The sequence below is a fragment of the Asterias amurensis genome, chromosome 20 (genome assembly GCF_032118995.1).
Source record: "Asterias amurensis chromosome 20, ASM3211899v1".
Taxonomy (NCBI): Eukaryota; Metazoa; Echinodermata; class Asteroidea; order Forcipulatida; family Asteriidae; genus Asterias; species Asterias amurensis.
Genome location: NC_092667.1, coordinates 8,370,581 through 8,398,311, shown reverse-complemented (window position 1 = coordinate 8,398,311; position 27,731 = coordinate 8,370,581). Strand labels below are relative to the sequence as shown.

The 27,731-nt window shown below is 37.9% G+C and overlaps 3 protein-coding genes across 8 annotated transcripts in view; all 3 read left to right on the top strand.

Annotated features, from left to right (window-relative positions):
- Positions 1 to 27,731, top strand: part of LOC139952521 (receptor-type tyrosine-protein phosphatase F-like) — a 58,660-nt gene that overhangs the window by 5,464 nt on the left and 25,465 nt on the right. For 2 of the 6 annotated variants that reach the window (XM_071951677.1, XM_071951678.1), the window contains exons 1-9: positions 15,074 to 15,182; positions 18,198 to 18,515; positions 19,268 to 19,519; positions 20,777 to 20,908; positions 21,205 to 21,351; positions 21,666 to 21,800; positions 22,885 to 23,022; positions 23,976 to 24,029; positions 24,695 to 25,006. In XM_071951677.1, the coding sequence (XP_071807778.1) occupies positions 15,086 to 15,182; positions 18,198 to 18,515; positions 19,268 to 19,519; positions 20,777 to 20,908; positions 21,205 to 21,351; positions 21,666 to 21,800; positions 22,885 to 23,022; positions 23,976 to 24,029; positions 24,695 to 25,006 (1,585 nt within the window). In that variant the 5' untranslated portion in view covers positions 15,074 to 15,085. Of the gene's footprint in view, positions 1 to 5,189; positions 5,333 to 7,085; positions 7,513 to 8,290; positions 8,872 to 15,040; positions 15,183 to 18,197; positions 18,516 to 19,267; positions 19,520 to 20,776; positions 20,909 to 21,204; positions 21,352 to 21,665; positions 21,801 to 22,884; positions 23,023 to 23,975; positions 24,030 to 24,694; positions 25,007 to 27,731 lie in introns of those variants that run through there. The other 4 variants (XM_071951675.1, XM_071951673.1, XM_071951674.1 and 1 more) reach the window with 4 other exon arrangements.
- LOC139952696 (craniofacial development protein 2-like) lies at positions 11,171 to 12,016 on the top strand. Its single transcript, XM_071951898.1, has one exon. The coding sequence runs from the start codon at positions 11,171 to 11,173 to the stop codon at positions 12,014 to 12,016; it is 846 nt and encodes a 281-aa protein (XP_071807999.1).
- LOC139952694 (uncharacterized) lies at positions 12,222 to 12,716 on the top strand. Its single transcript, XM_071951896.1, has one exon. It carries the CDS (start codon positions 12,222 to 12,224, stop codon positions 12,714 to 12,716), a length of 495 nt encoding a protein of 164 aa, XP_071807997.1.

Genomic DNA, 27,731 nt, shown 5'->3' with positions numbered 1-27,731 from the left:
CGCTACTGCACGTACGTGCCCTAGCGTCTCCTATCACTATCCACGTGATATTAACGCATTAGCGATTTTTTCTTTCGCGCGATTATCCACTCCAGCGGACATGCTAGCCATAGCTTTTCGCTGTCTAGAGGAAGGCCTTAGGATGTCCTTGGAGCAATTCACCAGAATTTCGCTCCAGACCACTCGTTCCAGAAGTAGTGGCTATTTGGGTAAGTGAATGAAATAGACTCCCCCCCCCCACAATAGTGTGGGACGAGTCTATGATTGATACTTACCCAAATAGCCTTCCCGCCCTCCTTCCCCACTAACGGCTCGTATTCAGGGTTACCTGTAAGATGAGAAAAAGAAGGACGTATTTGGCGGAGCTACTGCGTAGCATGCTGGGTGGGCGCGAGAGGGCGCCCTCTGGTTGTCAATTTTTCTAGCGAATTAGCCTGTCGGCTATGAAATTCAGGCATCCTCTTCAATTTTATTTTATGTAACAAGCCAAATTAATAATTTACTGATTTTATTTAAAAAAGGAAAATAGGCTGTTAGCAAACTGCGTCCAACTAACATTACATGGTGTACATGTACTTGCAAAAAAGTGTTACTGGCCTCACGTTTTGACCCTACTAAATAGCTACGTGAGAAGAATGAGACAATAAATCATGAATTCAGTTCAAAAGGATAAAAGTTTGTTTTCGTCATATTAATCATCAAACTATAAGCCTTTACCCAATTAAAATCTTCACAACAAAATGTATGTATGGAAGGTACCAGACAGCACGTAGAGCCGAGTTGAAAAGTGACAATACCAAAGTGCAACCATCAGCCGTGAAGTTACATTATATATGATGGTTGTCAAAAGGATAAAAAGGTTGTTGTCGCCACAACCAACCCCCTTATATTTGAACGAACCATGTGAATATATTCAAACAAACACAACCTTCTAAAGAATATCCATGCATAGATTTGTCAGGTGCATAAAATTATGTCCCAGCCAGCACTGTGATTTATGTGTGTTTTACTAGTTTCCTCACTCCCCAACCAAAGTGACTACAATACGTCTCTATTGAATAACAATGGTATATTTCGTCATGGTTTTTATTTTCAGCTTTTCCATAGATCCTGTTTTTTATGACTCCCAAAAATGGCCGACCGTGTTAGTTCGCAAAGTAAAAGGAAAACCACGCAATTTCGAGGCAAATTTGTGTGGATCATTTTACAACATCTTTCCAACCATTATGTATTTTATAACAAACGGTTACAAACGCTTTTTATAGACCAACTCGTCCGATCCAAGACAACGTGTTCCTTTAACGCATGTAATGTTATTTACATAAAATAAGAAAATACTGGAACCCACGATCGGGCTAAGCATACTAATTATGTATTGTTTGGAACCTCCTTAACATCTCCTGCCCTAGTGGTGCCCGATCCAAGGCGTCAAAAATGACTTAAAGCCATTGGACCCTTTCGGTTAACAGTATTGCCCAAGGCCCACACTTCGTGTATCAAAACTTCTATATCAAATAACAAACCTGTGAAAATTTAGCCTGGAGAAAATAACGGGAAAACCCACCCTCGTATCCGCGCGTTTCGCCGTGTCATGACATGTGTTTAAAATAAATCCGTAATTCTTTTGACCCAGAGTGGCTCGGTCCAAGTTGTCAAACATAATGATAATGAAGTAAATTTAATCACAAACAATGGAACCCACATGAGCGGGCTAAGCACGGGCTAATCATACTAATACTCTGGTAGCACCATGTAATGCTTTACAAGGTGCTGTGGCGCAATTTTGCTGCCGATCGGACCGGGAACACCGGGGCGAAATCCTTCTCTTTTCGATAAGTACACTGGGTTTCTTTTATATGCGTTACATAACACATGGGACCAACGGCTTTACGTCCCATCCGAAGGACGAAGCAATGGTTTAAAGTGATATCATAATTTTGTAAAGTTAAGAAAACTCCAAAACATCTTTTGACCCAGAGGTGCTCGGTCCAAGTTGTCAAACATAATGATAATGAAGTAAATTTAATCACAAACAATGGAACCCCCATGAGCGGGCTAAGCACGGGCTAATCATACTAATATTTTGTAACCGTTGGAACTTCTTTATATCTTTGCCTGGTCAAACATCATTTAAAGGGGCATTGCAGTATTACATTTAGTTTTAGCCCGCAAACGTAAAGTTAAAAAGCAATATACAGACTAGGAAATAGAGTGCTCTCATAGTGGTGCGCAAGGTTTGATACACACACATCTCAACGCGTGTTCGGGCTGTTAAGTCAACTTCTTAGTTTCTGTAAGTCGACTTGGTGAGATAGTTGTAAATAGTTGCGTTAAATAATAAGTTTACACTTGGCGCCTCATAAGGGAACGTGTTCCTTTAATTGTTAGTTGTTCGAGCAGCAACCCTTTTGATGCTAAATTACCATAATACACATCGAGAAAAAAAAATCTTTGCATTTTTAACAACACTTATTTCATTGACTCAAACGCTGACCTTGACGATATCCGAACACCTTGTGTTTGTTTCTACAAACACTAAATTCTAGTTATGCTTATGTTCGTGCTACTATGCTAATGTTCGTGCCGTGATACTATGCTAATGTTCGTGCTATTATGCTAATGTTGTACAACCCCTGGCCCTTACTCGTCGAAGGGGGAGCTTCGTTCTATATATTTTTGTTTCGTTCTGTGTATTTCTGTTTCGATCTATATATTATGTTTCGTCCCATATATTTCGGTTTTGTTCTATATTATTTTTATATTATTATTTCGTTATATAGATATATATTTCATTCTTTATATATTTTATTTCGTTCTATATATTTTTGTTTCGTTCTATATCTATTTTTCTTCGTTCTATTTTATTATTTTTCGTTCTATATATTTATTTTCGTTCTCTATATTTTTATTTCATTCTATATATATTCTATTTCGTTTTATATATTTTTTATTTCGTTCTATATATATATTTTTTTCGTTCTATGTATTATTTTTCGTTCTATATATTTATTTTCGTTCTATATATTTTATAATTCGTTCTATATATGTTTTACTTCGTCCTCCATATATTTATTGCGTTCTATATATATTGGTTTCGTAATAAAGTCATAAACGGCGCCCCATAAGAAAATGTCGAAACTAATGTAAACCAAAACGTACGTTGCACCTCAAAATCAGTTGTGGCCGATAGAGGATACGTCTCGTTAAATTGGAGAAGTTGCCCGAATTATAACAATCGCTGAGAGGTAACTCATACCAAGAATGTGAATATATCAGGACACTCTTGCTCAAGAACAATATATCACATCATCAAGTGTTAAATCCATTTACAATACAACCAATCTTTGAAAGTTTCATCACCGTTATTGTCAGTGAATTGAATCTGAAAGATTATGAGTACAGGGAGCTATAGACTCAAACCCCAGTTCGATCATAATTTGATACACAGCTGTTTATTTTTGATTGGTTAAATATTAGTTCTGTCATAGATTATATCTGAGCATTAATTAACCAGGACAAATCCATAATAGTTAACATTCGTCTCATTACTATGATTTTGTTTTGTTTTGAGTAGTAACATTACCAGACTGCAGAATGTAGCCCGAAAAGTAATGAATCACAGCCTCATCGTCTGTCAGATTATTTTTTACATAAATGCCATGGAGTATAGACGATGTGACATATGTTAACATTTAAACCGCCCTCTGTTGAAAAAAAACCCCACTAAATACGTCATGTTTCGCTGGGCAAAAAGACACGTAGTCATGTTAAGATTGCATACCCCTTCTAGCTGGCTACCGCAACACAAAGGTTTTGCCCGGCGGTATGCGCGCGAAGCATGTTGTGGTTTTCGTGTGACGTCAGAGGTCCCATGCATCGTCTATACTGCAGCCATGTATACTCTTATGGAAAATTGTTGAAGAGACAGTTTGACAACTGTAGGCGAACAAGTATATCACTTTGAGTCTTTACTACTAGGTGTTGACAATATAAAACTGCAGTATTCTGGTGCACATGAATATGTAGAAAGTGTCTTCTAACTGGAGATTTCGAGTCCAATAATCATAAAGACCCTTAAACAAATTCTGAATTTTCGTGGGTTTAGAGTGCGTCACTTGATATGTCTTAGTTTTCCAAGAAACCCGGCGGCCGTGTGATAGTCGTTTGCCACGCAACAGTAAAGATAATATACCTCATACATAGAATCCTCTAATCTGATTGGTTAAAAATTAAAGTAATTGAAATAGATGGGCCCCCTTTTCTCGTCAAGATGACGTCATAGCTAACCGTGCCCGCCCTGAAAATAACGGTCGCAAACAGGTCGCTCATGTGTACTGTTTTTTTTTGTACGACTAGCGTTCCGTGTCACAGTAGTCAGGGTCTGTTGATTAAAAGAATCTCTATCCGGTATATAAAATAATTATTGCCTGCTTAATAATCGGGGCACAGTTAAAATAATAAGCCCTCGGTGATGTCAAACCACGACTTTGCCCTCAGCTTCGCTTCGGGCATAGTCATGGTTTTGACATCACATTTGGCCTATAACTTTAACTGTGTCTCTCATAGCAGTCATGTATGTCTATACTATTACATTGTGCGCGCGGTACCCAGACGTCTTTCTTACCCAACTCGAACCAAGCAGATGTGCATCTGTGTATCTGAATTGCGCGTACGAACGTTACGTGTATTAGGATGTTATAAAACAAAATTGACTGCTTTTACATGTGCTATGGTTAAAACTCAAATTCCCTCGGTGATCCCCGGACCGTCCCATTTTCCCACGGTTGCGCCTCGGGAAAATAGAACGCTCTTGGGATCACCTCTGGAGTAGTAGTTTTCACCATAGCACTCGAAGTAGTCGATACTTGTATACACCGAAACAAATTGGGTAAAAAAATGCCCAACTTTTTACCCAATTAATGGCGAATAGTGAACTCCTCCAACTTTTGGGCAAAATATTACCCATCAAAGTTAAACACTCTGATTGCCAAATAATTGGGTAATATTTCCTCATCAATAGTTGGGTATATTTTGGTAACCAACAGTTGGGTAATTTTTTGTTTACCCATTTTCTGGGTATTTAATAAATTATCAATAACCCACTTATTGGGCGATGATTTTATTAATGATTTAACTCTTTTCGGTGTTATCCGACAAATGGTGAATGTATTTAACCCTTTGATTTACAGTTTCTTCTGTGATACGTCATACAACCAGGCGTAGAAAATATCTTTTCCACGATGGCAAACGGTGGTGAGCTGTGACCTTCAAAGGCCTTGGCATCTCTCTCAAAATCGAGAGGGTGCTCAGTGGTTTGTAGATGCTTTGGAAGGTTAGTTTTCAACTAAGTACTGTTTGTTTCCTGTTCAGTTGTTGTACACAGTCGTGACAGTTGCAGCGCAAGCACACGCATACATGCCACAACCGGCGTTGCACATAATGCCATGATAAAACTGAAACTAAAAACTGAAACTAATTCAACAGTAGTGTCACTTTGTTGCTCCCTCTGCAACTGTCACGACTATGTATGACTGAATAGAAAACACAACTTTATATTTAGTTAAAAACTAACTTTCAAATTTGATCTATATCTACTGGAAAACCCCGCTCGTCACAGCCACTCCTCCACTCGCCATGTTGGCAAATATCGTTATGTTTTTTCATACCTTGCCCAACTTTTGGGCAACTCTTTGATCGTAGTGCGCATGATCGGATGATTTTGACCAATTAATGTGCATCATTTTAACCAACAATCGAAATTAACTAAAATTACCAAAAAAGTTGCTCCAATAAATAACCAAAAGTGTAACCAACAGTTATGATAAATTTAGATTACGAATTATTTGCCCAACACTTGCCCAAATTTTGTTTCACTTTTTAAACAAAAAATTGGCAAACAAAATGTTTGTCCAACACCAATTATTGGTTTTGTTGGGCAATTATCGACCAATGAAAATTTATATTAGAAGAAAATAACGAATTCAAAGTAAAACATTTTGCAGAATGTTTTTTAAATGTCTTTCATTTTAGAACCATTGTGTACCCTTCCAGACTTCTCTATGACCCACATTACAGTTTGACCTATCCCCTAATCCCGATAAGTCAAATGAAATTTAAAATTGTACATGGCGATAACTTTCCCCTTATTTTGTAAAAAAAAAACAAAAAAAAAAAAAAAAAAACATACGAATTTTTGGTATACATAAATATGTATCATGTAAATACAGAAGATTGGGCTTTGCCTGACAGGTCGAACCTTAAAATGCATATTAATTTGTTAATGATTTTGTTTTGTACAGGCATTGTTTAACTGGGTAATTTGTAAACATTTGCCGTTGGTTTTACTGTTTTTCTTGGTTTTCGTCAAACAGTTGACTATATATGTTTGAATTGCAAGTTTTATTCTCCCTACATAACCTTTATTCGCCCCATCTTAAATGACTTTGCACACAGGATGGTCTAATGAGTGACCTGGTAAAGGTAGCGATTAAACTGGTTTTAGCCATTGTTGATTTCTATATTTTCATGTTTATTCGGGAATCACAAATGAAGCATTATCATTTAAAGGGTTAATCGTTGGTTTTGGAAGAGTAAATTCATTCATTCTTAAACACTCCACCCATTAAGCCGATGCATTGCGATGCATCGCGATGGTTCCGTTTTAGTACAACAATGACTAAGGGAATCAATGTGTGGTGAAGAGGTTTTCAACTAGTGGTTTAATCCCAACGAGGCCTGGTTCTTGATAATTTTACCAAGACGAAGTCGAGGTAAATTATTAAGAACCAGGCCTCGGCAGGTTTAAACCACCAGTTGAAAACCGATTAAACACACTTTGATTCCCATTCATAAATACCTTTTCGGTAAAAAACATCATCACTTTTTGGTCAAAAAGTAAAATAAATGCAAAAACTATAATTGTTCAATTACTTCTTTCAACACAACACCCCTCCAGCTATGAAATGATAAAGCCCTCCGCCGCCCTCAGGTAAACAACTCCTTATACGGGAATGCTGTGATGTGGCACAACTGTTTAGCATAGATATAGAATAAAATAACTAGATCGGCCGCGCGTAAATACGCAGGTTCTGGCATGGGGGCTGCCATTGGCTATCTCCCGTGTACATTTTCTGTGCGTTGCCGTCAGCACGTGACTTTTTGCCGTCAGCACGTGACATTTAGCGCGTCAAAGGCCTATCTCCCGTGTTCATTTTTGCGCGTCGCCTTTCGAACGTGAAATTTTTACCGCGTCCATGGCGAACAATTTTATTTTCTACACAGGTAATGGCGCGTATGTACGCGCGGCCGATCTAGTTATTTAATTCTATATCTATGCTGTTTAGCCGTTGCTCTCGACCGATAGGAATGAAGAAACAACTGTCTCATAAGAACAGGTGCAAGGTCGCGTGTCATGCCCATGAATTAACACTTTTTTACTGGTCATTAACAAAGGTTTATACACACCGACATGACGCGCTCTCCACGAATAGGAATCGCGAAACTGTGTCTGAGGTATTTATGAATTACAGTTTCTATTTTGCAGGTTCATGCATAAACATAACCGAGCGACCGACAACCATACTCACAAGCTTTGGTGTTTCTAATTTCGTATGAGTATGGGTTCGAGTCTCGGTCGTGGCACTTGTGTCCTAGAGCAAGATATGTTATTAGAGTTTAGGTGTTAAAACTGTACTGATGCCTTTACTCTACTTATTGAAAAAAATTGCAAAATAGTCTGCCGCTGGCGGGCACTTCTAGGTTTTCAAGATAACCGCCACTTATTTTTGAACTATTTTGTCACACCCCTTAAATGTAGGTTTATGCATTTCAACTGTCTCGATATCTGTACTAGTTAAGGAGCAAAACATGTCTAAAATGTCAGTGATTTTGAAATCCAAGATGACCGCCATACGAGGTGCAAATTCTGGTGGTCCCTGGACAGAAAACAAATAATTGTATTGTGTTTAACTGTTGCACCCGCCAAATTACCAAACTGGCAATCTAAACGGAGCACTTTAAAATCGGGTTGATGACCACTGTAAAGAATAATGGAAAAGCACTGTCACGATATATATCTAGAAGAAACTCCACTAATGTCTGTTACTGGTCATCACTGGTATAATAATGACCAGACCAACATCCTGTCCAGAGTATCTCTGCTGATGTGGCAATCTTGGACTGATCCATTAATTCTAAAGGTAGGGTCAAAGTTCTATTACAAAATTAAAAGGGGGGGGGGGTAAAATGTGTATGGGTAAAAAAAAAAAAAAATAATAATAATAATAAAAAACAGAACACTTGACATGATGAGAGAGTAGCGACTAACCCTAGTGTTTCAGGTTCACATAACAGGCACGTTGTTCAGAGGTTTCCCAAGCCTGAGTTCTACAGTGATTAGGGTCACGATGCATCCTTTGTTCTATTACCATTTACAATGAAACAATTACGTGTTTATTTTGATGGCTGCAATTGACATAAAAATTATAAGTTTAAATGATCTAAAGGAAATGTTTTTTTCTTGACCCTCTAGAGGTTTTACAATCAGTGAATTTACAATGAAACTAATAACTGATGTTCGAATTTAACGCTGTTCTCTAACATTAAAGTCGGGTTTGGTCTAGCACGTTATAAATGAGCTTTTGAACTAGAATCTAATGCTGGCTTTTTACACAAAGAAACTCCACAAGCACTTTGGTGAACTGTATCAGCCATTGTTTTCCATTTGTGGTAAGGAGGTCCTGGTTTCGATGTACAATGCGGCGTCACATGACAAGGAAGTAAATGTAGAGAACTTCAGCAGAAGATTTATCCTTTTTTAAATCCACAATTCGTTTGCGTATTCTGATCATGGTCAACCATACTTAAGGACAGGTAAGTCAATTCGTCTTTTAATCCGTGGTTATCACTTTTAAAAACTTTACAAAAATAATTTCATGTAGTCTCGAACAAATTCAAAACAATTGCTACAATTATTTCATTGTAAATGAAGGGCTTCACAACTGGCGTTTTGCCCACTTCTTCTACGTGTTTATAGGCGTCAATGATAGGCGTTAAATTTATTCGGTATTTCATCGTGACTTTTATTATTGTACGTTCAGGTTCAGTATCAGATGGGTTTATTATTAAAGCACAAGACTTAACAATTTGTAACATATAAAAACCTATGGGAAAAGCTTTGCAAAGAAAAAATAAAATAAACAAGCAACATTAAAATTCCTTGGGAAAAAGGAAAGTTTTTAAAAACTTCTTAAACATTTTTACACTAGGGGCATTACGAAGGTTTACAGGGAGACTGTTCCAAAGTCTGGACCCTGAAACAGAAAAAGACTTGTCCCCGAAAGATCTTTTGGTTGACGGTATTGCAAGTCGTGTGTGATCATGGGTTGATCAGAGTTGCGACCAGAGTTGTATTTATTAAAAAGCTCTTGTAAATAAATAGGTGAAGTACCATAGACACTATTGTACACATGCACTAAGATCCTCTGCTGGACTGGCAACCAATGCAACTCACGAAGAAGAGGGGTCGCACTTGTGCGCTTGCTGACCTGGTAAATGAGACGCGCAGCGCAATTGTGCAGTATTTGAAGACGCTGAACATCAGTGACAGACAAGCCACCAAGCAGAGAGTTGCCATAATCCAGCCGTGAAAGGATCAAAGATCTAACTGCATGAGCACAAGTGGACTGATCAATATAACGACGAATTTTACTCAGATTACGCAAATGAAAATTCACACTTCTACACAAAGAGCTAATGTGTTTTTCCATTGACAAACTATTGTCAAGGACAATGCCAAGATTCTTGACAGAAGCTGAGGGGGAAATCACAGACCCACCAATCCTCAAATCAAAGTCAGACAGAGCATCAGCATGCCTAGTTGATGCAATCAGGAAAAGCTCTGTTTTCGTTTCATTAAGTTTCAACCATGTTCACAAGCATCCAAGATCTTATTTCAGTAATGCAGTTAGTCATTCTAAGCTTTGCTGACGCTCTGTCTGCCTCAGACTTAGGATTGAAACTGGTGTACAGCTGGCGTATCATCAGCATAAATATGATAAGATACATCAAAACGCCTGATGATGTTCGCAAGTGGTTGAGCATACGTAGTGAAGATCGGCGGGCCTGCAACTGAGCCCTGTGGAATGCCAAAATTTAATGGATAATTTTCAGAATAGTCACCGAGTACACAAACCCTACTTGTACGATTTCTAAGGTAACTGTTGAACCAGTTGTTGGCAGACCCAGTTACACCATATTCCCTCCGCATTCGATCAACCAGAATATCATGATCAATTGTATCGAATGCAGAGGAATGATCCAAAAGAACAAGCATAACTGATTTACCCTTATCAAGTTCGTTGAGCATGTCATTCTTGACCCTAAGGAGAGCTGTTTCTGTACTGTGACAGGCTTTATAAGCAGACTGGTATGTTTCAGTGAGATTGTTATTCTGAAGATGAGTATTAAATCTAGATACAGCAGGGTACTCCATGATCTTACCCAGCGTGGGAAGATTAGACACAGGACGGTAATTACTGAGTGAATCTGGATTGAGAGAGGGGTTTTTAATTATAGGTGTAATAACCAGATTGCTCCGGGCAGGTGGAGCTCGTTAACCATGGGAGGTAGTCCACCTAGGAGACAGCCACTCTGATTTCAAACTCGGGTGGGTGGGGCTCGCAGCCTTGGTTGGCAGCCCACCTAGGAGAAGGAAAACTCTGATTTCAAACCACCGAACCGGAACGTCGGCGGCTAAACCGGCAACCCCACTGGAGCCCAGAAGGGAGCTGATGAGGAGGGTGGTTGGACATCCTGATGGAACGAAAAGTAATATCCATCTTTCTAAGGGCAGATGAACTCAGTTTTAGAGCCAACGGCCATCCATCAACGGTGGAAGGCAACGGCAAACCACCACCGTCTTTGTATGCCATGTAAACCGTATGATGAGTTCAACTTTAAGCAACGATATGACACTGGAAAGTGAGACCCCCAGGCTGGAAGGTGTCTCAATTACTTCTGGGGAAGAGAGGACGAATGATACCCTGCCTTGCATCAATGACGCTGCTGCATTAAATCCAAATGGAAGTGTGGGAGCTGAAACCAAGGTTAGTGTTGTCAGGCGTAACCTCTGGAAGACAACTTTGAAAATTGGCACTTGGACGTAAGAACCATGAACCAAGGGAAACTAGACATCGTGACAAGAGAACTAGACAGACTCGGTGTTCATCTGTGTGGAATTTCAGAAATGAGATGGACAGGGAAGGGGCATTTCACCACACTTACCAACCATGTAGTCTACTTCTCTGGAAAAGACAACAAGAGAGAAAGCGGAGTAGCCTTTGTTGTTAATCCAGATGTGGCTGGCTGTGTACTTGGTTATAACCCAGTAAACGACAGGATCATCACAATCCGTATTCAAGGAACACCAATGAATGTCACCTTTATCCAAACCTACGCACCTACCTCTGCATCGAGCGATGAAGAAATCAACACATTTTATAATCAACTCCAGCAGGCAATAAACAGTGTCAGCAAACGAGACATAATGGTCATCACAGGAGATTTCAATGCCAAGGTTGGAAATCAGAGCACTAACCAATGTGTGATGGGCAACTGTGGATTAGGAGATCAGAACGAGAGAGGAGAAACCTTGATCGACTTCTGCCAAGAAAACAACCTGGCGATTCTCAACACACTATTCAAGCAACACCCAAGAAGACTCTACACATGGATATCTCCAAATCATAGATACAGGAATCAAATTGATTACATTCTGGTAAACAAGAGATGGCGGTCCAGCTTTGAAGCTGCCAAAACATACCCAGGGGCAGACTGTGACTCAGATCATCAGCTCCTGGTTGCAACTATGAAGATGAGACTGCGAAAAATAAAACGTCAAAAGAAGCCTGTTCGGTACGACATCAGTAAGATCAGTGATAATTATAGAGTGAAGGTCAAGAATCAATTCCAATGCCTACTGGAACATGACCATCAGGAGACCAATGGCAAGATATAAAGAAGGTAGTCTTGGAGGCGGCTGAGGAAACTGTTCCAAAGCGTAAGAGCAGAAAGAAGCCCTGGCTTACAGAGAAGGTGTTCAAGCTAGCTGACGAAAGGAGAGAGGTTAAAGGAAAGGGACTGGAAAGGAGGGTGCAAGAAGAGAGTACCGGGTCCTAAACAGGCAAATCCAGCAACAAATCAGAAAGGATAAATCTGATTTCATGAACCAGAAATGTGCCGAGATCGAAAGGGATGGAGTGATAAATAACACAAAGGATATGTTCAAAAACGTCAAGTTGCTGACAAGCAAACCAACTACCAGGCTTAATGATGGGGATGGCACCATTCTAACTGAAGAGAAAGACATCAAAGACAGATGGCAGCAGTATTGTGAAAGGCTTTATGCTTCCCAAGAAGAAGTGACTGACCACGAAAATGATCACCAGCTTGAATATGAAGAAGATCCAGATATTCTCCTTAGTGAAGTTGAACAAGCTATTAAGAGAATGAGGAGTGGCAAGTCACCAGGATTTGATAACATCCAGGCAGAACTACTGAAAGAAAGTGGTACAGAAGGAGTTGAAGCTATTCACAGACTGTGCTGCAAGATATGGAAGATAAACGAGTGGCCAGAGGACTGGAAAAGGCAGTTTTTCTTCCATTACCCAAAAAGGGGGATACGAGGGAGTGTGCCAACAACCGCACAATCTCACTGATATCACATGCTAGTAAGGTGATGCTTCACATAATCGCTGAGAGAATCAGACACAAACTGGAGAGTGAGTTGCCACCAGAGCAAGCTGGATTTCGGAGAGGGAGAGGAACACGCAATCAGATTGGAAATCTGCGAAATCTGACAGAAAAATATCAGGAGTTTCGCCAGCCATTGTTCCTCTGTTTCATAGATTATTCAAAGGCATTTGATTGCGTCCTACATCAGAAGCTATGGAACATCATGAAAGAGATGGGATTCTCAACACATCTGACTGCACTAATCAGAGCACTGTACCAAGGACAGGAAGCCACAGTAAGAACTGAGTGTGGAGACAGTGGTTGGTTCTCAATCGGTCAAGGAGTCCGTCAAGGATGCATACTTTCACCCTTTCTGTTCAATATTTACGCTGAATACATTATGCGGAAAGCCTTGGATGGCTTTGCAGGAGGGGTCTCAATTGGAGGTCGACAACTCACCAATCTAAGATATGCAGATGACACCACCTTGATAGCAAGAACAGCAGCAGAACTTCAACACCTGATTGACAAAGTCAAGTACACCAGCGAAGATTATGGGTTGTTTCTCAATGTAAAGAAGACGAAAGCGATGATTTACGGAGGAACTCTTGATCAAAACCAGTCACTGCACGCTGATGATGAGGATATTGAAGTAGTTAATAACTTCAATTTTCTGGGCTCTTTGATCGTCAACGAAGGTGGAAGTTCTAAGGACATCAGAAGGCGCCTTGCTATGGCAAGAACATCAGCTATCTCCTTGACTGACATCTGGAAGGACAGAGGGATCTCCAGAACTACCAAAATTCGACTCATGAATGTTCTCGTCTTCCCAATAGCCACCTATGGGTCTGAAACGTGGGCTGTGGGTAAAGCAGACAGGAACAGGATCAACGCTTTTGAGATGTGGTGCTGGAGGAGAATGCTGAGAATATTATGGCAAGAGCACAAGACCAATGTTTTTGTTAGAAACCTGATAGGAGAAGGCAGACCCACCTTGTCCTCAAAAATTAACAAAAACAAGCTTCAGTACTTTGGTCACATATCCAGAAGAGAGGGGGACAACCTTGAGAAGATCTTTATGCAAGGATGTGTTGCAGGTAGTCGCCGACGTGGCCGTCAAAACCTTCGTTGGACAGACGGAATCAAAGAACTCACGGGCTTATCAATAAATGTTGCTTATCGATCTGCACTGGATAGACAGAAGTGGAACTACATCATAAACAGTGTCACAAAGGATCAGCCATGACTCATAGGACGACGACGACGACGACGTACTAACTGCTTGACGGAGAGTAGAAGGAAACAAACCAACTCTAAAGGAATTATTAATTATGGAAGTAATTATTGGCAACAAAGTATCAATACAATTTTTCAATAACCAAGTAGGAATTGGGTCAAGAGGACTGGTCTTATTAGGTAGCTTAGAAATATATTTTCTAACCTCATCTTCACTCACGGCATCAAAACTGTCTAACACCTGGCCATGGTTTGTAGCATCACCAAAGTTAATGCACAACCCGATTTTAACAGTAGACATTTCATTTGTTTGTCTTACATCAGTATCATTATTCAAACAGACAGAGATATTAGAAACTGTTACAATACTTGCAATGACACCTGCATTTTCAGCAAGCGGTTCATCAAGCTCAGACCTAATTTGAGAAACTTTGTCACTGAAATAGCGAGCAAAAGTATTACTGAGAGTCCGGTTAGAACTGCAAGCTGGGTATTTACGAGTAGATGAGTTAAGAAGCATATTAACAGTTCTATACATGGTATTAGCATTAGCGTTTTTTAGAGTTTCTAGAAAATAAACAGTCTTACTATCCAGAATTAATTGATTCACTCTAGAGTTCTGAGCAAGATATTCATCCCGATCATTGTTGGATTTAGTCTTTCTCCACCTGCGTTAAAGTCTTCTTCGAGCTCGTCTAGCATCTCTGACGTCATCTGTAAACCATTTAGGATTACTTATCAGACTCTGAGAACGCAATTTTTCCGGGCTATGATTGTTAAGAACCTCACTTATCGAGCTGTTGTATAGTACTGCTTGGGTGTTTGGATCATCAATTGAAACAATATGTTGCGTCGCCTTTGCTAGATCAGATGTAAAAGCATTTAAATCTAAATCTTTGAATGATCTAGAAGAAAACACCCTTCTTTCAGGAGGAGGTTTGGATCAGTTCACATTGCATTGGATCATATGATGACATGATATCCTAAAAGGCATACTCCAAGAACAGTTTGAATGAAGTTTTGATTGAGACACTCTGCAATGCTTGATAAATATGATTATTCATCTTCACAGTGAATGCTGGCTCCAAATACAAAGTAAAAGTTGTCACCACAAACTATGATGAATCTACGGGGGATGAAAGACTGCCCGGCTGTGTCTGGGTATGCTTTACTCGGCCTGCTGGTCCTTCTAGTTCAAACACATTCTTCACAAGGTAAGACAATTAGTTATGACAATCAATGTTCTTAACCATAATTTTGTCTCTCCCGTATTAGTTTTCTTGCTTGACGAATTTAATTGCGCGTCAATTAATCAGTGGGTAATACCCCGTTCACACAGCACTTTACGAAGACCATGCCGATCAACCCGATCGCCGTCAAAATCAATCAATTTTGCAAATTACAGACTAAATCACGACTGTAGTGCGATGCTTCTACATCAAAAGCGTTGCTGACTTGATGCCACTACGGTTACACTTAGAGCAGTGCCGACAAAGCAGTCATTTCTACTTCGTTGCCGCTGCGACGTACAGGATCATACTCATTGTTACACAAACCTAGAAGACTGTAGGACGATACCACTACGCTGGTGCTGACCATACTATGCTTCTAGTACGCTTCTAGTACGACTTGTGGCGATGTCTATTACCCCGTTCACACAGCACTACGACCTAAAGAAGATCATGCCAATCACCCCGATTCCAAAAAAATTATCAAGTCGGGGTATGATCGCCGTCAAAATCAAGCAATTTGGCAAACTGAAGACTCCACCAAAATTTACTGATTCTACGTAACAAGTGTTTTGACCCGCTGCCACTACGATTACTGACGAAAACACCAAAACCAATGCCGACCAAGCAGTTTTCTACTTCGAAATGGTTGCAGACGGTGCTGCGTTTTAATTACGACCACAGATAACTCACAACGATGCTACCACGACATTGTACGACAATGCGTTTTAATTACGACCACAGATAACTCACAACGATGCTACCACGACATTGTACGACAATGGCGTTCCCACTACGACCCGCTTATTGTTGGTCACGACCTGACTACGCTTATTTGGCCCACGATTGGTTCGCGATTGGTCACGCTCTCGGCCACTTTCCCATCGTAGTAGAAGCGACGTCTATATATGAATATGTGAATATGTTCAAAATAAGCGTTGGGAGAGCTTGCAGCTCCCGACCTAGGAGATCCCACTCAGTTCATGAAGATCCTCCTACATTTGGCCGACGATTGGTCCGCGATTGACCGCGCTCTCGGCCATTTTTCCATCGCAGTAGAAGCGGCGTTTATGTGTGACAGGGGTATAATACGCAATCCGACACTTGTTTTGTGACCGTAGGAGCCACTACTACTAGTTGGACTTAAAAGTCACCTGGAAGTGGTATTTTTTCAAAACAAAGTTGTTGTCACTAAGATAATATGTGTTTTGATGAGTGGTTAACTAAAGTCCTAAAAAATTAATTCTTATCTTATTTAGAAATTTAAGAGTACGACTCGACCCGAGAGGGCGCTGGTCGTGACGTCAATCGAGGCGTGATATTCAAAGAGAAAATGTATAGTCTGGCCCCGTACACTACGTCTGGTACCTGATCGGTATGAAACCTACGTACATAACTACGGTCCACTCGGATTACCAAGCACGCTGAATCGCATGCCGTGCAAACAGAAAAAATCATGACCCTAAGCGCACGCTAAAAACATGCCCTCAAAGTTCAAATTTACCCGAAAATTTTCACGTTTGGCAAATGCTCCTGTAAGTTCGTCACGTCTTTCAGGTACCTTCGTTGACTTCCCACTAGCAGGAAAAATTGTTGGGATGGCTTCATGTTTTAGAATAACCTGTCTCTTCATGTCAAATGTGTGGTGTGTTCTGGAATCGAAGCACGACGCGTCGCGACGGCTCAAAGTATTCGCTGCACAGCGCTTAAAAAGACGTCGGACTGGACCACTATAGCTCTTGTGAGTCTGACTTTGCAGACGGACCCCATCTTCAGTTGTTTTGCTGCATCAAGCAGCAATACACCTGGTCGGTGTTGCCGGAAAAATGCAATAATTTTGTTTTTCTTTTTCAAAACGTAAAAAACTCACGACTTGGACTTCCATGTACTTTGCAGGTTTGTTTACTCTACGCATTGCAGGCAAATTCGAGGGGGTCGATATTCGATCGAGGCAAATCTGCCTCAAATACCGTCACAAAAGGAGTAGGCGTTGTCAACCACCAAACAACTTTATATATTTTTTAAACATAAAATCGTCAAACAATTTTGTTAACAAAGTTAGTTTATTGTTCATAATCATTACTCTTATGTTTGATTTTTTATTTTTATTTCCAGGTGACTCTTAATTGCAATTATAAAGCGCTTTAACACTGTTTCAAAGCGCTGTGCAGTCAAACAACATGATTTATTGATACTGTGATTTATATTGTGTTTATACATTTTTGTATTGTAATTATGCATTGTTATTTAATATTAATGGCACAATGTTAAGTAGTGACCTACAATAACAAATAACATGCCAATCTGTAAACCAATACCATAACATGTCTATGTACCCTTGTGGGAGATGGTTACAACCCAGTTGAAATAAGGGAATCAATGTGTGGTGAATAGGTTTTCAACTAGTGGTTTAATCCCAACGAGGCCTGGTTCTTGATAACTTTACCGAGACGAAGTCGAGGTAAATTATAAAGAACCAGGCCTCGGCGGGTTCAAACCACTAGTTGAAATCCGATTCAACACACTTTGATTCCCATTCATAAATACCTTTTCGGCCAAAGACATCATCACTTTTTGGTCAAAAAGTAAAATAAATGCAAAAATAAAAATAATTGTTTAACGATTTCTTTCGACAAAATGGTAAAGCCCTCCGCCGCCCTCGGGTAAACAGCTCCATATAAGGGAATGCTGTGCGCGTCGCGCGTATCGCGTGATGTGGCACAACTGTTGCTCTCGACCAATAGGAATGAAGCAACTGTCTCATAAGGTGAAGGATACGTTTTGTTCTTGCCTGTCACCATAGACCTTATGCATTGACGTCATCCATCCGCCATCTTAGAGGAAAAACACTGACGAAACAATCGAGACGCACCGATCTGTACGCGCGGCGCACAGTATTGACCAATGAACAACCTCCTTTTGACCTCTAGGTGAGGGCGCCCTACTGAAATGACGTCATGTGCATAAAGTCTATTGTAATGTTTATTTGTTGTTGTCTAGGAGCGGTTCCTGATTTCACGTGCTTCAATTCAAGACTGTATGCGTATGCAGTAGACCAACTTTTCCATTTCATTGGTGGCTACAAAAGTGGTAATGACACTGACGCAGTTGTCTCCTTTGAGCGTGTTCTGGATACTGGTAGTGGCAGTAATCTACCAACTGGAGGATATGAAGAAGTTCATCCAGACCTTTCAGTCAGTGCCATACGTTATATCATGCATAACTCTATTGGGGCAGACATTTTCGGTGCTTACACCTGTATCTTCACCTCCTCACAGGACCAAGTCAAGATAACAACGGTCATTTTGCTGGAAAACGGTAAGGGATCAATGTTTTCCGGATTGTGTTTTTTTTTCATCAGATTGGATTCAGTAGCAATTCAAGAGTTTGAAACTACCGTTGTCCCTATTTGATCGAATAATTGGCCATTACAAATGCAGAGTGTGATGGTTTTTTCAAGAAAAGGCGTTTTATTTTGAATCCTTGTAGACAGTCACATACAACAAACAATAACAAGTTGTTGAGGTAATTTTCTGACAACTTTTATGTACTGTTAAGGATGGAAATAAATGTTATATATCGAATTGTTGTACTGGAAATTATGTAATGGGATGTAGTTGATGTATAATATCCAACCTCAACAAGATTGACTGTACTTCGACTCATGGAGAGGATGTAACATTGACAATGACACAGCTATATAACGGGCTATAACTGAGCTTCTTATTGATTGTAGGTGATTTATCTCCAGCCTCATCCACCTTGACTACGAGTGCTAGAGAGGATGTAACATTGACAATGACACAGTTATATAACGGGCTATAACTGAGCTTATTATTGATTGTAGGTGATGTATCTCCAGCCTCATCCACCTTGACTACGAGTGCTGGAGAGGATGTAACATTGACAATGACACAGTTATATAACTGTCTACCAACTGAGCTTATTTTTGATTGTAGGTGATGTATGTCCAGCCTCATCCACCTTGACTATGAGTGCTGGAGAGGATGTAACATTGACATGACACAGTTATATAACGGTCTATCAACTGAGCTTATTATTGATTGTAGGTGATGTATCTCCAGCCTCATCCACCTTGACTACGAGTGCTGGAGAGGATGTAACATTGACAATGACACAGCATTACGGATTACTGTCTAAGCTTCGATGGAGACACAATGGTGATAACGTCACTGCATGGAATGGCCAATCAAGCATCAGTATCCTTAATGTTCAACTGCATGATGCTGGTATCTACGAATGCTACATAGAAGGCAGACATGATCAACACAACCATGCACTTATGAATCTCCTTGTAAGGCGTAAGTTGCCAGGTGGCTTTTGTTCTTTTAAAGGCAGTGGACACTATTGGTAATTGTCAAAGACTAGCCTTCACAGTAAGTATATCTCAACAATATGCATAAATTAACAAACCTGTGAAAATTTGAGCTCAATCGGTCATCGAACTTGCGAGATAATCATGAAAGAAAAAACACCCTTGTCACACGAAGTTGAGTGCGTTTAGATAGTTGATTTCGAGACCTCAAGTTCTAAATCTGAGGTCTCGAAATCAAATTGGTGGAAAATTACTTCTTTCTCCAAAAACTATGGCACTTCAGAGGGAGCCGTTTCTCACAATATTTTATACTATCAACAGCTCCCCATTACTCATCACCAAGTAAGGTTTTACGCTAATAATTATTTTGAGTAGTTACCAATAGTGTCCACTGCTTTTAAGTAAAGAATATTATTTGTTTGTTATGGGTCATAGATGTAACGACCCCTTTCAAAACATTTTTAACAGATTGTTGCCGAACATTGGTTTAATTAGAGTTTTCAATTCAAATCAGGTAAAATGCTTCAAATGTGTGTACTGTGGCGATCAAACTATTTAGTTGCTATATATCTCATCATAAAACGTTATTAGTGACAAATTGATTTAAATAACAATGATACCCGTCATTTCTTTTTAACCTAAGGAAATTTAAAATTTGTCAGATCAGTTTCTTTCATTGTCACAATAATAATATGTCAAATCTAGTCACACGCGGACCATATGGACCAAAATACACGCTTCCAAATCCACATTACTTGATAGCATGACCATGATGTACATTGAGCAATAACAATAATTTTTATGAGGGATTTAGTTTAAAGGCAGTGGTCACTATTGGTAATTACTCAAAATAATTATTAGCATAAAACCTCACTTGGTAACGAGTAATGGGGAGAGGTTGACGGTATAAAACATTGTGAGAAACGGCTCCCTCTGAAATGATGTACTTTTCGAGAAAGAAGTAATTTCCCACAAATTTGATTTCGAGACCTCAGATTTAAAATTTGAGGTCTTGAAATCAAGCATCCGAATGCACACAACTTCGTGTGACAAGGATGTTTTTTGCTTTCACAGTTATCTTGTAACTTTGATGACCGATGGAGCTCAAATTTTCACAGGTTTATTATTTTATGCATATGTTGAGATACACCAAGTGAGAAGACTGGTCTTTGACAATTACTAATAGTGTTCAGTGTCTTTAATTGAATCGAGATTGATAATACTTGTTTTTGTGTTGTTTCAGATTGCTCTCCCAATAAATGGGGTCTATCTTGCGATAATGATTGTTCGTTCTGCTATAATGGCGGTCAATGTGACGACACAACTGGTGACTGTATCTGCGCACCAGGATTTAGCGGCGTCCTTTGTCGATTAGGTAAGTTATGAACACTTCCTGAACATGGTTTTAAGGTAAACCAATTTGAAAGAAAGACCATGTGAAGAGTTTGTTGAGATGGATGTGTCCATTGTCACGAAAAACTTGTATGTACTCAGTATAAAATAAAAAAAGGGACTAAAAAAAACCCAACAAACATAAATAAATTCATGTTCGTTATTCCCATCCCTTTTTTCCTCCAATATTTTGTTATTTCTAATAACTAGTTGATTGTTGGTAATAAGTGTACCAGGCCGTTAACAATTGATAACTGATTTATTTTAATATTTCCACAGTGCATAACAACAACTGTTTTGGTCAAGACTGCGATATCCTATGCACCCAGAATTGGAATATAGGTTGCTTCAAGAACCTCATGTGTCTTCCAGATCCTTTTGGCTGTACGTGCGCTGCTGGTTTCACAGGCATCAATTGCGAACAAAGTATGAATAAAGTTCCGTTTAAACATCATAACAAAATAATATGAACAACAATTGAAGAAGTCAATAACAAATAAGTTTCATAACTTTTGCTGGTATAAAATCATCAAAATAAAGAAAATGGGTATTTATAGTGTATTTAAAGTGTATTTATATGGCAAAAGGTCTTTAAGCTTTCATAACTAATTTAAATTGAATTGATATATTAATTAATTTTTTTTATTAACTTCTGATTCAACCTGTGATTCTTACAAGTTGGGTATCCTGTGACATATTATAATTTTATTGTGATATAACTTGGACTGTTTCTCCTTTAGATTGCCCACATGGTATGTATGGTGCAGGTTGCTCTTTGGAATGTCGCTGTGGAAATGCAGCTTGTAACAATACAGTTGGTACTTGCACACCAGGCAGTACGTGCAGGTATCGTTTCACAGGAGTCAATTGCGAGGGTGAGTATAGACTTTATAAATGAATATCCATTGTTTCTTACACTTAGAATTAACTGTACAACTATTGCACCAGCTTTTTCTGAAAGCCTAAACACAAGTCGTAACTATTGCAAATCTTTCACACGGTTCTCATTCGATGTACACTGTCTCAAGTATAAGTTAAGTTCTTAACCTAAAAAATATAGAAAAAACATACTAAGTATTTAAAATCGTCCCTTTTGTTTCAAACTTACCATACTTGTAGGAAACATGATTTAAAGACACTGCACACTTTTGGTCATTGTCAAAGACCACTTGGTATATCTCAACATTTATGCACAAAATAACAGACCTGTGAAAATTTGAACTTAATTTTTGGTCGTCGAAGTTGCAAGTATTATTGAAGAAAAAACAATCTTGTCACACGAAGCTGTATACTTTCAGATGCTTGATTTCGGGACCTCAAAATCTAATTCTGAGGTCTCGAAATCAAATATTTTAGTGGAAAACTACTTCTTTCTCGAAAACTGCGTTACTTCAGAGGGAGCCGTTTCTCACAATGTTTTTTTAAATATATTTTTTTAATTTATTACTATCAATAGCTCTGCATTGGTCGTTACCAAGTACGTTTTTATGCTAACAATTAGTTTGATTAATTACCAATAATGTCCAGTGCCTTTAATTATGACTTGATTTAAAGTATATTGAAATGAACTTATTTAATAAAAATTACTAGAAAATTCAACGTTTTAAAGAGTGTGTTAAGTTCATAGGGGTATTTACCCTATAATCACTTCGCTTCATAGGGGTATTTACCCTATAATCACTTCGCTTCATAGGGGTATTTACCCTATAATCACTTCGCTTCATAGGGGTATTTACCCTATAATCACTTCGCTTCATAGGGGTATTTACCCTATAATCACTTCGCTTCATAGGGGTATTTACCCTATAATCACTTCGCTTCATAGGGGTATTTACCCTATAATCACTTCGCTTCATAGGGGTATTTACCCTATAATCACTTCACTTCAGATTCAAACTACTCAATTTGACATTAACAGCTTGTACATTCTCTTACCACCAATACTATTCCCCTATGCAGACTGTTCCAATGGGTGGTTTGGAGTCAACTGTGCCCAGGAGTGTCATTGTGCTGGTGGTGGAGCTTGTAACAGAACTTCTGGTGCATGCCAAACTGGTGTACTTTGTCAAGGAGGATTTAGAGGTGAAAACTGCCAAAGTAAGTCTGACTGACCACGTTCTCCCGGTTTTTCCCGACATCCAAATACTGCTTAAATAATCAGCGATATTATATAAAACATGTCAGCAGACCTCGAGAAATGAAAAGTATTTAGCTTAGGTATTTAACTTGACATGGTGTACGGTCCGATACTACTGGTTCTAGAAGTGATTATGTCAGTTAATGTGTTCATTATCCTCAAAGCTCCGCCGTTCCAGTAGGATTACTCACCATAGATCTGAGCCCAAATTCATAGCACATAAAACGTGCTTAGCATGAAGTTTCTTCCTTGATAAAAACAGGATTAGCAACAAAATATCCACTTTATTTTAAGGATAAGCAAACCACAGTTGGATACCAAAAACGAGCTATATATAACAAACGCAAATTTGGTTGGTAATCCTGTTTTTACCAAGGAATAATTGTCATGCAAGACAAATTTGTGTGCTAAGCAGATCTATGAAAGTAGAAATAAGTCTGGTCGCTAGACCAGCATGCACGTCAAATTACAGTTACCAATTGCGCAATGGGTGTTTGCGAAAAGGTCTGTTTGTCTCAGTACGTATAGAGTAAACGTTTGATTTTAGCATGCTTTATCAATGACTTTTGGTTAACTATTTGATAATTTTGGTGAGCTACTGCATATGTCAATCAGATTGATGTATATTTGTCAGTGTTGTCTTTCTGTGTGTCTGTCCATATTAAGGCTAAATTTTAAACATAACTATTTTGTATTATTTGTTTTGTTTGGAGGAGCTGTTAGACTCCGTTTACTCATCTCCAGTGATTCAAAAGGTTGAATTGTACAGTGTAACTGTAAATAAATTTTAAATCCATAAAAATAAAACGAAAAACTGAGCAGTATTTTAAAAAGATTGTTTCATATGATACTTCTTTAAATGTTTTATTATTATTTTGTTATGGAATTGTTTTTAATAATTTGTGTTTTACAGATTCTTGCCCGTATGGTCAGATTGGTATTTATCCAAACTGCAGATTATGTTACGGTAAGATTGGCAAACAATATTTAATCCAAATAAATTTATTTATACCGAAAAAAAAAGAAAAAAAAAGAAAACACCATCAGATTTTTTCAATTGTTTTTTATTTTATTGTAACGTAACCAGATGGGTGGGGGCAGGGGCCAGTACTTTCATGCCCCTCCCTGATTGCAAGGGACATAACAATATACATACAAACATCCACAAATAAATAGCTGAATCATCTGTTTAGCCCGACATGAAAAGTAATGTCTGATTACGCCAATAAGTGCATTATACCGACTCTTAAAATTAATGATAACAATACCCAACTATAACGATTCATCACATCCGATTCATCTAAGAGCGCTCATTATATTTTTGTTCAAGGAATAATGTTGAACTATGTTGGAGTAAAGGGGCCCAATATGCATCCAATCACACCGCACTGGGTGAACCCTGCCTACATGGGTCACATGTAGTTCTTAAAGTACACACGTGTCAAGAACGGGACTCGAACGGTCACTCTATAACACCAGAGCTTTAGTCCAGTATGCTTTGACACCTAGTTGTGATACACAGATTGCCAGGGATATAACAGGACACTGACAATTGTGAAAAATGTAAATTCTGTACCATTTAAACAATTTCGTCAAGCACAAATGATTTGTAGTTTCAAATTTTGTTCCCAGTTCCTGTTTCAGTGATCTATCATGTCAGCTCTGAGCAATACCCCAGCAGAACCATTACATGGAAAGCTCCTCAAAACAAGTGTCATGTTATTGACTATGCGGTACAGTATCAACTGGTAAAGAGAATTCTTTGCCAAGAGGAGGCTGGTGAATTTCAAACCCTACACAACACAACGGAGAGACAGTCTCCATTATCACATCCTGATTCATTACCCAATGCAATCTATAAAGTTCGTGTACTTGCCAAGAATGAGGCAGGGCTTGGAGAATTTCAAGAGAACATTTATATCGAATACACAACACCCGAAAAGGGTAAGTTCAGCAGAGTATCTATAGATCGGGAACTTCCAAACATTGAATTATAAAACTCCAGGGGAAACCCAAGTCAATCTTGGTAACTTTAACATACAACTAGACATAGGATTTTTGTTAATTACAAAAATACGGTGTTCGGTTGGGCGTTACGTGATGACGTAGTTCAAAAACATTGAACCATAAAGATGAATTTTTCTACAACGTGTCGTTAATTTTTATAGTTAAACTTGTGTCACAGTTTTTAACGACTCCTTTTTTCTTCACAAATGCAATATTTGTGTGTGAGATTGGCTTTAGGTTTTAATTTGCAATTTATGGAAACCCTTTTAAAATTTAGCTACCCCTGCACGGGATGATGTACACAGATTTGATAATCAACAGCGCCCTCTTCTGTTGGACAAACGAGAGCTCTGTTGGGATTCCCCCCAAAACGTTCGCGCCATATGATTTGTACACATTTTAAACATTATTTTATTGTTATTTAATACCTGATGACGTCATTATGACGTAATTAGGCCTGTGTTGTCTTAAAAATACTAAGGTTCAACTATCTATTGAGTTTCAAGGTTCAACTCGATCTCAATCTTGAGTTATGCCGTAGATAAGCTCAAAAGTTGTTTTTTGATGAAAAAAAAACACAAAAGCGAACTTTGACCCTTAGTTAAGCGAGCATTAACTTTTCAAATGTTTTCCAAGTCTTTATCTATCCGATGGCCAAGTATGATCATCATAGCTTTTATATTCGTTGAGATACAGCAACAAGCAAATGGTAATTTTTTAACATTTAAAACCCTGTCATGACGTCATCAATGACGTCATCATTCCAAAAAAGTGGCTGTGTCATCAACTCACTGGTGCCTATGTACATAGTAAGTTTTAAGTTTATACAAGCTTAACTTTTGTTCAAAAGCTCAAAAGTTTTATTTTTGATGAAAAAACACGAATAAAAAAACACGAAGGCGAACTTTGACCCAGGGTAACGACCCGGAAGTTTAGGTCGTACGATTTTGGCGTTAACTTTTCAAATGTTGAACTATCTGATGCCTTAGTATGAACATCATAGCTGTTATAATCGTTGAGATACAGCGAAAAGCATATGTCGTTTTTCAACTTTAAAAACCTTGCCATGACGTCATCAATGACGTCATCATTCCCAAAAAGTGGCGGTTTCATCTACTCACTATTGCCTATGTACATAAGAAGTTTGAAGTTTGTACAAGCATTACTTTTGTTTAAAATTGCTGGAGAAGGTTCACATGGAAAGAAGAACACGAGGGGAAAAAAACAAACTAGACATAGAATTTTTGTTAATTACAAAAACGCGGTGTTCGGTTGGACGTTACGTGATGACGTAGTTCAAAAACATTGAACCATAAAGATGACTTTTTATAAAACGTGTCGTTAATTTTTATAGTTAAACTTGTATCACAGTTTTTAACAACTCCTTTTTTCTTCACAAATGCAATGTGTTTGTGTGAGATTGGCTTTAGGTTTTAATTTGCAATTATGGATTAGCTACCCCTGCACGGGATGATGTACACAGATTTGAAAATCAACAGCGCCCTCTTTTGTTGGACAAACAAGAGCGCTTTTGGGATTCCCCCCAAAACGTTCGCGCCATATGATTTTTACAAATTTTAACGTTGATTTATTGTTATTTAATACCTGATGACGTAATTATGACGTAATAAGGCCTGTGTTGTCTTAAAAACACTAAGGTTCAACTATCTGTTGAGTTTCAAGGTTCAAATCGATCTCAATCTTGAGTTATGCCGTAGATAAGCTGAATAATTACTGAGTATACATCTGTTATATAGTAATAGGGTTTGTGTATATATAATTATTATTATTATTATTATTATTATTATTATTATTATTATTATTATTACTATTACTATTACTATTACTATTACTATTACTATTACTATTACTATTACTATTACTATTACTATTACTATTACTATTACTATTACTATTACTATTACTATTACTATTACTATTACTATTACTATTACTATTACTATTACTATTACTATTACTATTACTATTACTATTACTATTACTATTACTATTACTATTACTATTACTATTACTATTACTATTACTATTACTATTACTATTACTATTACTATTACTATTACTATTACTATTACTATTACTATTACTATTACTATTACTATTACTATTACTATTACTATTACTATTACTATTACTATTACTATTACTATTACTATTACTATTACTATTACTATTACTATTACTATTACTATTACTATTACTATTACTATTACTATTACTATTATTATTATTATTATTATTATTATTATTATTATTATTATTATTATTATTATTATTATTATTATTATTATTATTATTATTATTATTATTATTATTATTATTATTATTATTATTATTATTATTATTATTATTATTATTATTATTATTATTATTATTATTATTATTATTATTATTATTATTATTATTATTATTATTATTATTATTATTATTATTATTATTATTATTATTATTATTATTATTATTATTATTATTATTATTATTATTATTATTATTATTATTATCGTCGTCGTCGTCGTCGTCGTCGTCGTCGTCGTTGTTGTTATTATTATTATTTTCCTATAAATTTTCTGTAACTTTGTAGTCATCATTGTGACAGATACCAAAATATTTCAGTTTGAGCATAATGATGTAAAAGTACACTTGC